This window comes from Vespa velutina, chromosome 20 (assembly GCF_912470025.1).
Source record: "Vespa velutina chromosome 20, iVesVel2.1, whole genome shotgun sequence".
NCBI lineage: Eukaryota > Metazoa > Arthropoda > Insecta > Hymenoptera > Vespidae > Vespa > Vespa velutina.
The window spans coordinates 669,001-679,256 of NC_062207.1; the positions used below are offsets into that span (position 1 = coordinate 669,001).

The window sequence follows — 10,256 nt, forward strand, 5'->3', positions numbered from 1 at the left end:
TTAAGTATATTACTTCGACTACGGGAATGACCATATATCCAGGTTTCTTCATTATCGTATAGGCCATTTTATCTGGTGCGATGGATACTGGTGAAAGTACAATTTTCAAGCCTTGTTCCAGGATGCACTTTTATCTCGTGATGTCTATATATAGAGTGATTAGTTGCGTTTTGATGTCTCGTTCTACGTAGATGAATTTAGAATTTACATGTCTAGGTTTTCCACAGAGGTCTTGTTTTACTCTTGAAAAATCTATTAGATGTTTCTAGTATGAATAGCTTTGATTGTTCTGTGCGTGCCAGAGTATACCCGTGAAGAAATGTTGAAATCTTTAGTGAGTGAGAAATCTTTAGTGCATGTGAATGCAAATGTGACATCTGCGTCATAAATATGTACAGCGGATTCTTACTGTACTCAGCGGGTATCAATTTTACCGCTGGCCTCTCATACAGTACGTCATAATTATTAAAACCGCAACTATCCGTAGGTAATGTGGATCAATAGCTTCACTACCGTCCGCAGCGAGACAATACTCTTCATTTAGTGCGCAGATAGTTCCTGAATTAAGATATATCTGATTATTTCTGATTAGGGCGTAATAATCGCGCATAGTATTCTTTACTGTTGCTTGGACTACTACGTCATCCCAAGTGCCATAAGGATCGCTTATTGAGATATTTTGCATGTGCCATCGGTAGAAATAGAGCCGCTTAATGTGAAACTCCTTGTATCGGTACTGTTTTTCTTTAATTCGGAGATAAACATGTTGTGACCCAAAAGAAGACTTCCCGTTGAGTGCATCTGCTGACATAGTTGTTGAGTGAGTGAATACTCCCTACGCCCATTGTGGACCGCCGAGGCGTGTGAATGCATTCCACAGTGATAAATTGTACAATCTATTTCAATTCGACATTGTTGGATTCTTGCTGTATCGTAATCCGAAGCTTGCAACAGTTGTACGTATATCGAGTTGTTCCTTGGTTGCAGGTCCGGTACTTTACATTTAGCCATATCCATGAGGGAGAACGTTGAGATATTTAACGAACTGCCGGCACAGTCGTACACTATTAATGCGTTTACGGTACTTGTAAAGGTAAGAGCTATTATAGTGCTTCATTGTGCTTACTAATAAGAGGTTTGAGCGTCGACGAGTGGATGATGCTCAGAGCTAGGCCTGCACTGCTTATGTCTAAGATTTAACGGCAAACGTAATGGTAGGGATCTTCCTTGGCGATCGTCGTCATGGAAGGAAGAGCGACTCTTGCTCCATGCTGCGGTTGCCAATACCATAGATCGGTATTGTAGATTTCCATGACGGCGATTTATCGATATTTCATTTTGATTTATCGACTTTTAGTCGATTAACGTGCACAATGCGAGCGCCTGTCGGAGTGCGTATCTTTACATTGCATTTATTCATTACAGTTATAATTTCGTATGGTCCTATGTATTTGTCGTCAAGTTTCCCTTTATTCGTACCTTTAAGAAGGTACACGCGGTCGCCTACCGTAAAATTAACAATTCTTTGTTTTCTGCCGTAATAGATTTTCGATTTGTATTTGCATTAATTAAATTTTGTCAAGCTGCTTCTTGGGATTTATTTATTTGTTCGTTTAATTCTCCCAAGTAATGTGCATATGTTTCGTTTTGGAGATCATTATAGGTTGATTCGTTCGGGGTTCTTGCTAACCTCCCGAAAACTAATTCGTAATTTGTTGCCTCGTGCAACAAATTACTAGTATTAATGAGAATGTTGCTATATCTAACCAATGATTCCAATCACTATTGTTTTTAATATAATGTTTTAAGAATTCAGTGAGTACATGATGTGATCTTTTTATTGATCCATTCGATTGCGGGTGATACGCCCTAGTTCGATATTGATTGATTCTAAATTTCTTTGCGATTGCCTTCATGAGTTCTGACAGGAAATTAGTGCCCTGGTCGGTTAGAATGTCTTTCGGTGAACCATATCTGCATATTATATTCTTTATGAGAGCGTCTGCGACTTCCTCCGAAGAAGCTTGTTGTAAAGGTATCGCGACTAAATATCTTGTTAGTAAATCTTGAATAGTGAGTATATAATTATGCTTATTTCGTAATAGACATCGGACCCATAATGTCCATAGAAATTTTATCGAATGCCATTGTGATTGTCAACGGCTGCTACGTTTTCAAACTAATGAGCTTCTTCGTTTGGCAGCTGCGACAGTTTTGTATAAACTTCTGGATGGCGTGTTTTAATTTCGGCCAGTAGTACTTTTGTTGGACTCTAGCGTATGTTTTTGATAAAACTTTATGACCCCTAATGGAATTTGTGCGATTACTATGGATTATCTCGATTCGTTCGATCTCTTTCGGTATCATTATTTCGTGTTTTAATATAATTATTTTCGTTTGTCTTCCTGAAAAGATTGAACGGATCTTTCATCTTACGTCGGCCCAGGGTATATCACCCACTAGTCCTCTAACTATTCCTATCGTTTTCACTTGTTTCGTTTTCGTGGATTGTTGATGTTTCGTTATCATTTCTGTCTTTGTCTCGAGTAACATTGGTCATGTCGTATGTAGTGAAGGTTTTCTGAATCGTTTCGTTTTGCGTTACCGAAGAGTCAATGCTTTGTTTTTCGTGGGACTCTTTAAAAGTAAATCGTTTATTTCTTGGTTCATAAAGATATCCGTCACTCGAGCTGGTCCCTGCTATCGGAAGGACTTATTTATATTAATCTATGGGGTTTTGATATAAGGCATCGACGTTTACGTTCCTTTTTCTTGCTTCGTAAATAATATTGTAATCGTACTTTGCTAGTTTAAGTCGCCATTGAATCAATGTTGAAGTTGGATATTTTATCGAGTTCAGCCAGAGCAAAGGTTTATGGTCGGTGATCAAACTGAATTGATTACCATATAAATACGGCCGAAAATGATTGACTGCATATATTATGGCGAGTAATTCCTTCTCTATTGTTAAATAATTTTGCACGATCTGATTTAATAAATGCGATGTGTATGCAACGGACAGATTTTGCCTGATTTCTCCCTGACTCGAAATTCTGCCTATGGCAAAGTTTGAAACGTCTGTAGTTACTTGGAATGATTTGGATAAGTCAGGATATTGAAGGAGATGTTCCTGACATAAGAGGTCCTTTAAGTGGCTAAATGCGCAGTCGTGACTCTCTTCCCATTTAAACGGAACGTCTTTCTTTAGCAGATTCATTAGAGATCGGCTAATAGCGGAAAAAGTTAGGAATAAAACGTCTGTAATATCACGCTAGCCGTAGGAATTGTTTAATATTCTTTGTTGTTCGGGGGGTCGGAAATTCTTTTACTGCACTGATTTTTCCCGGGTCAAGTTTCACTCCTGAGGCGCTTATTATGTGTCCCAGACTTCTTTTCGGAGAAAATAGCACTTATCTGGTTGTAACTTGAGTCCTGTCTCTCTTAACCTATTTAAGAGTATTTTAAATTTATTGACGTGTTCGTTGAAGGAGCTCGAATATACTGTATCGTCCAAATAAACAAACAGTTCGCTTGCCTGTAATCCGGAGAGAACGGAATTCATCAGCCTTTGAGACCTTCGTAGTGCGTTTTTTAAATCAAAGGGCATGCGAGTAAATTCGTATTGCCCGTATGGGGTTGAAAATACTGTTTTCTGTGCGTCGTCTTTATTCATTTCAATTTGATGAAAACCCGAAGTTAAGTCATAAGTGCTGAAATATTTAGCGCTACCCAGCTGATTTAGAATTTCGGTTATATTGGATGTATGATAACGGTCCTTAATTGTTTTTTCGTTAACCATGTGGTAGTCAATAACAAGCCTCCACCTTTTGTTTCCGTTCGATTCTGCCTTTTTGATACGATCCATAAAGGAGAATTATAGGGTGACACTGATGGTCATATCAACTCATTCTTTATTAGCTCGTTTATTTTTTGTTAATTTCTTCTTTGTGGATCGGCGGGAATCGATATTGTCGCACGAATATCGGTGTTATGTCTAGCATGTTTAACAGATCACGTATGTGTTAATTTATTGCCTGATAAGTGGAATAAGTCTAAAGCGTTTTTAATCATTTCTTTCGCTACTCCTTTTTCTTCTTTTTATAACGTTTCTAAATTTATGTACTCTAGTATTTGTCTGAAACAATTTTCATCTATTTTAGAGATCGTTCTACAAGGTCGTTCAAAATGAGAAAGTTTTGTACGTAGAAAAGAGGGATCGAAAGATATTTCTCGGTTTAGATTTTCTGCTTGTTTTTTTACGTTATGCATGCATGAGTCTTCGTAATAACCACTCTCTATGTTGTCGGAAGCGTGTGAGTCACGTCCTAAGACAGAATCATTCACCTCGTCGACCATTTCGAATTCTTCTATCTTGACTGTAGGAACTTAAACTTTTTCCACATACTTCTGTATATTAAAGACTTATATTCGCGTGCCCATTGATATTAGATACAATTGCTTTGTAGGCGTAGATGCCATCAGCCAAGTTTAATAACGGAACGTAGCCCGTTTTTATATTTGTGTTTGAAACGTTTATTTTCAATAGATCCCATGTTCTGGTTGCGATTGTTTTTTCTTCTAGCGCAATAAATGGAATCTTTACGTTTTTCCAGGACACGCTTTTATTTAAAAAGTTACTTTCTACAGATTCGTTGAGGAAATCGGTCCCTAGAATGCCACCATGAGGAATCGGTAAGGAGTTGGATACGAAATGAAATTCTACCGAATATTCAAACAGATCAATAAAGCAAGAGCTATAGGTCAAAATAATCTCGTCGGTAATTCCACTTAATTTTATTTTTCTTGATTCGTCGACGAGAATTTCATCGTCGGCTTTCTCGATTTTTAATACATTTGGTTCTGAGTCTGTATCTATTAAAAATGTTTCTTTTTTTAGATCTTTGGAGATAATTTTCACCAATGGTGTTTCCGGGTTATTCTCTAGTTTAATTGTGCAGATGTGGATGGGATTTCAGCAGTTACAATTTTCACTGTACGCGTTTGTGTGGTGCTTCCCCGGGTCGCCTCTAGTCCCGGGAAGGACATTGCGTTTCCCGAATTCCTTTCGTGCCACATCATTTTCCGGCATTCATCGATTGTGTGACCCAGATTTCGGCAATATTTGCATTCCTTCCTCTGAGCATAGGAATTAGGCATGCGGTGTTTTTCGGCGGGTTGCGGGGAAGGCAGAGGATGATCCCTACTTGAGTATTCGTGCGGTTCGTTCTGTCTTTCCCATTTTGTTTTATAGCACTCCTCTTTCACGTGACCGATCTTGTTGCATTGCGCATAAAATTTATCTCTCGCAACTGCCTACCCCTAATCTCCATTGTACTACTGTTTAACGGTCTATCCCTAAGGAATTTGGTTTATTTATATCTTTGATGACGTAGCCAGTCCTGCTTAATCATCAGATAATATTCCTGTACCTTCTCGTATGCGTCGAATATGTCCCTATACGTAGTTGGTTTGATCTCTATCCTGTAATCTCGCGGAAGACCTTCGCAGAAACTTACCAATGTAAATTCCTCTATCTTGTTAATTTTCTCTTCCGATAACTCGTTAGCTTTAAGTCCTCGTAAATTGCCTGCTGTAAATCTTTAACTTTACTTATGTATTGTAAGATGTGCTCAACGGGTTCCATGCAGATGTTATTTAATTCGATCATATACTATTGTAAGGTGCGATTTCGACCGAAAGTCCTGCGTAGCACGTTGCGTGGATCGTCTAACGTAAGAATTTCCCGATCTTCTACGATAATGTAAGTTAAACCCCTGATATTATTTATAATGAGGCGAGTTACCGTTGCCTCACTATTTGGCGGTATTATTTCACGGGCGCGTTTGCATGCTCAAATAAAATTATTTATCGTTATATTTCGCCCATCGTAGGTCGGAACATTGTCCACGGCTGCGCGTATTGATAAATCACGTGCTTCTCGTGAGCCGCTCCACGTATCGCTACCTATCGCTGTGTGGTTCGGCACCAAACAGAATGTCGAAACGCCGTTGCAAACGCTCTCGTACCTTTTGGGAGAGTGATTCCAGACGATGCTGAAGCCTTATTTCCAAATACCTCGGAGTCCTAGGATGCAAGATTGGAAGGTCCAGTGGGGGGAGTCGACATTCTGGATGGCTGCAAGAGCATCAGGCGGTACGGTAGTAGGTTCTCTTTCTCCTCTTTTACCCATTGCTCGACACCCATTGCGTCGTTGTAATTTTTCGTTTCGTGTTAGAATTCTTTTAATAACCGACGTAAAAAGTATTTCCTGCCATCACGACGTACTTTAGACGTAAAAATAGGAAGACGCTCGGAAAGGGCGATTAATTGGTAGTAGAAAAGAAGGAAAGAGGATAAATCGTCGTTCGTGCTGGGACTCCTCATCGAAACGATAATTTGTTTACATATATATATATATATATAATATCTCGGATCTATTGGGTGAGGTGATAAACGAAAATATGTTTCTCTGTGAATAAAGAAACGACAATTTACGTTTATTATTCACACTATTTAAATTTTATTTAATATATACTATCTAGTATAAATTTCCTTATAAACTCTCGTGCTACTTCTCTCTTCTAGGTTCTATTTCCTACTGCCCGTTTCTCTTCCAAATCTTAACGACTCGATTTGTAGGTAACAAAAGAATTTGTAAATAACAAAGTACAATGGAAGGGCGGGACATGAAAAGCGCGGCAAATCTACCTGGAAAAAGTATACAGTAAAACCTGGTTTTGTGCGGTCCTTTTTTATGCGATTTTATTTTTGTGTGATTGGTTTCGTGCTATTTATTTTTATACGGTATATGAATCTCAGCAGCGTTAGCACCAGTTTAATGTTTCGTATCAATGTACATATACATGTTGTGGACGAACTCTGATTACGTGGTCTCCTTGACAACGATGTATCTGGACTTCGCGATGCTCTATTCATTTGTTTTAAACAATCTCCTGACAAGGCAGAGTCAGTTACGTACATATTGTCGCTCGACGAGCGAACAGTATACGCTTCGTATTCAGAGTTTTATCCACGATTCACGTGATTAAGGTTTCATTTTATAGTGAGATTAAAGGTAAATAAATTAGTTACTTTTGTTTCTATTTATATGTAGTTTTTATGATTTTTATTTTATTTTTAGACATAAGTACTCCCTTAAAATGAATAATTATAGCCAAAAGAAAGTAAAAAGACAGGCAATTCCATTAGAAACAAAAATTCTAATATTAAATAGACTAACAGATGGTGAAGGATCCACAACTGTTGCTAACGAATTTAAATTAGGTGAATCCACGATACACAATCCGCTATACACAAACGTGCGCGTAAAATATATGAATCTCTTAATTGTGCAACAAATGACAGTAGTAAAAGAGCATCATATTCGAGAAATATTGTAATAGAAAAGACGGAAAAGGCTCTCGTGTTGTGGGTTAAAGATTTATCTAAAAAACGAATCCCCGTTCACAAAGAATTAATTCAAGAAAAAGCTAGACAGTATTTCAATCAACTGAAAGATTTAGAATCAAATTCGTCATACTGTTTACGAAACGTGAAATTTTCTGCGAGCAATGGCTGGTTTGCTGGATTTTTATAACGATACGCACTTCATAATGTGAAGATACAAGGCGAGGCAACGTACGCCGATGAAACAACTGCTATGAATTATCGCAAAGTATTAGCGGAAATCATTGATGATGGTGAATCTTGCCCAGATCAAGTATTTAATGCAGATGAGACTGGGTTATTCTGGAAAAAGATGTCCAACCGAAAATTTATTGCGAAATCGGAGAAAACTGCAAGTGGTTTTAAAGTGGCAAAGGATCGAATCACACTTCTTTGCAGTAATGTCTCTGATGCAAAGATATTAACACAACTTATTATAAATAAAGCTTTACACCCACTGAAGTACAGTTCATGGCCAGTAAATAAGCATGGGTCACATCAGCTGTATTTGCAACATGCTTCAACGATTCTTTTGTACTAGAAGTTGAAAAATACATGAAGAGATGGATCTTCCGTTTAAAATGTTGCTAATTGTAGATAATGCAACCGGTCATCTCTGTATAGTACATCCTAATGTACAAATAGTGTTTTTACCACCAAATACGATTAGCCTTATACAACCACTGGATGAGGGCATAATCGCAAATTTTAAGAAACATTATATCAAATTAACTTTCAGCTACATTTTGAAAAAGCTAGAGAACGATAAATTAAGCCTGACTGAAGTTTGGAAAAAATTTTCAATTTTAGACTGCATAAACCATATTATTGCAGCAATTGGACAAATCAAACAACACACATTAAATTCGTGCTGGAAAGCGATCTGGCCTGAATGTGTAATTAATCGAAACGTTACCGAAAAAGCATCAACATTATTATTTGAAATAAGAGCGCTCGCATATAACATTGGCGGAGAAGGCTTTGATACGTTCGGCGAAAATGACCTGGACGAGATGATTGAGGACCAAACTGTCAATGATAGTGACATTATCAATAGTTTGATAGATTATGAAAATGGACAAGAAGAACCGGAATCTATAACAGCAGATAAAATATATGCAGGGATCCAGATTTCTAAAAAATTGGAAACGCATTTTCTTAAAATAGATACCAATGCGAAATGACGCTTAAAATTCCAAAAAGAGCTGAGCTCATGCATGTCTCGCTATCGTGATGTTTACAAGCAATTTGACCGTCATCACAAAAACTGATCACTGACTTTATGGTACCAAAAAACAAATCAATTGAAATCCTATCTTCAAGCGACGAAAGCGATTTTGAACCAACTCAGCACAAGAAGATGCGCGTTTTGGATTACGACGGATAGCACCAAACTATTTAATGTATAATTTGAAAACTTCGCTCGATTTGTAGGTAACAAAAGAATTTGTAAATAACAAAGGACAATGGAAGGGCGGGACGTGAGAAACGCGGCAAATCTATCTGAAGAAAATATACTTTTTTTTACATATATATATATATATATATATATATATATATATGTAAAGTATTAAAATATTGAATAATATTCTTTGGAAAATAGCTGGTAATGTTTTTAGTCTGAGCGGTAGACATGTCCATTAGAAGTGCCCCTCTTGTGTAACGAATCCTGTTTTCTGTCTATCTTCAATAAGTAATGGAATTGACCAGAAAGCAGAATTTATATCTAATGAGGTGAAGTATTTACAATTCCTTGTTTTTAGTATTAAATCTTCTATTAATGGGAATGGTTGAGCTTGTGGTATAACTATCTTGTTCAATTCGCGGAAATCCATACACAATCGTGATCGTTTGTTTTCATCTCTTTTGTAATGCTGGAGTTACTGGTGCTGCAAACGGACTATAAGATTCTTCAATTAATTTATTTCCTAATAGTTTCCACCTGATTTTCTATCTCCTTTTTATCCTCTATAGTGCATCTATATGGTCTCTTACTACAATATTTATCAACCAGTAAGTTTATTCGAGCTTTGTAGTCCGAAACGGTGTCTACATCATATTTATTTTTTGCGAATATGAAATTATACTTTTCTATAAGTTTTATAAATTTTATAAAGATAATATATTAAATAAAATTTAATATATTATCTTATAAATATCTTAATATATTATTATTTATAAATACTTTTTATTATTTTGGATGAGGTGATAAACGAAAATATGTTTCTCTGTGAACAAAGAAATAAATCTTTATTTGTTAATTAATAATTATTTGCTATTTACAGTCTTATCTGTGAACAAAGATATCTTTTATGAAATTTCTTTGTAATCTCTCGTGCTGTTCTCTCGTCTAAGTTCTATTTCCTAATGCCCGTTTCTCTTCCAAATCTTAACGGCTCGATTTGTAGATAACAAAAGACAATAGAAGGACATGAGAAGCGCGGCAAATCTAACTTAAGAAAGTATACTTTCTTTACATACATATATATATATATATATATATATATATATATATACTTTATAGGTATATATACTTTAAATTAAAGTGAGACATATTTTCCATACGGTCCAAAATATAAGACCTTCATATAAAACTTAGAAGTAAGATATTATGTGATTACCTATATGATTACCTATATGATTAGAATGTTTAGAATTAAAATATAAGATCTTGTATATTTTTACAGCTTAACATAGAGTTATTATGTAGTCTTGGAATGAATCATACGGCGACGTGACATCTCCCCCTTAAGTAAGTCGTCCGGAGATTTTGTTCTTCAAAACGTTTTCCTAACGCGCATCTACTATTT

General features: G+C 36.4%; 1 protein-coding gene across 1 annotated transcript; it reads left to right on the plus strand.

The window, feature by feature from the left end:
• The first annotated feature begins 6,050 nt into the window (after positions 1-6,050).
• Positions 6,051-7,987, plus strand: LOC124956176 (tigger transposable element-derived protein 1-like). Its single transcript, XM_047511648.1, has 4 exons — positions 6,051-6,109; positions 7,142-7,284; positions 7,404-7,552; positions 7,622-7,987. The coding sequence occupies exons 1-4, from the start codon at positions 6,051-6,053 to the stop codon at positions 7,985-7,987; spliced, it is 717 nt and encodes a 238-aa protein (XP_047367604.1).
• Positions 7,988-10,256: the final 2,269 nt, after the last annotated feature.

Bases quoted from the DNA above. Each gene is read 5' to 3' on its own strand.
- LOC124956176 (XM_047511648.1), top strand. From the start codon at position 6,051: ATGCTGAAGCCTTATTTCCAAATACCTCGGAGTCCTAGGATGCAAGAT. The intron at 6,110-7,141 runs GTGGGGGGAGTC...TTTTATTTTTAG, and splicing joins ATGCAAGATTGGAAGGTCCA to ACATAAGTACTCCCTTAAAA. The intron at 7,285-7,403 runs GTGAATCCACGA...ATATTGTAATAG, and splicing joins TGCTAACGAATTTAAATTAG to AAAAGACGGAAAAGGCTCTC.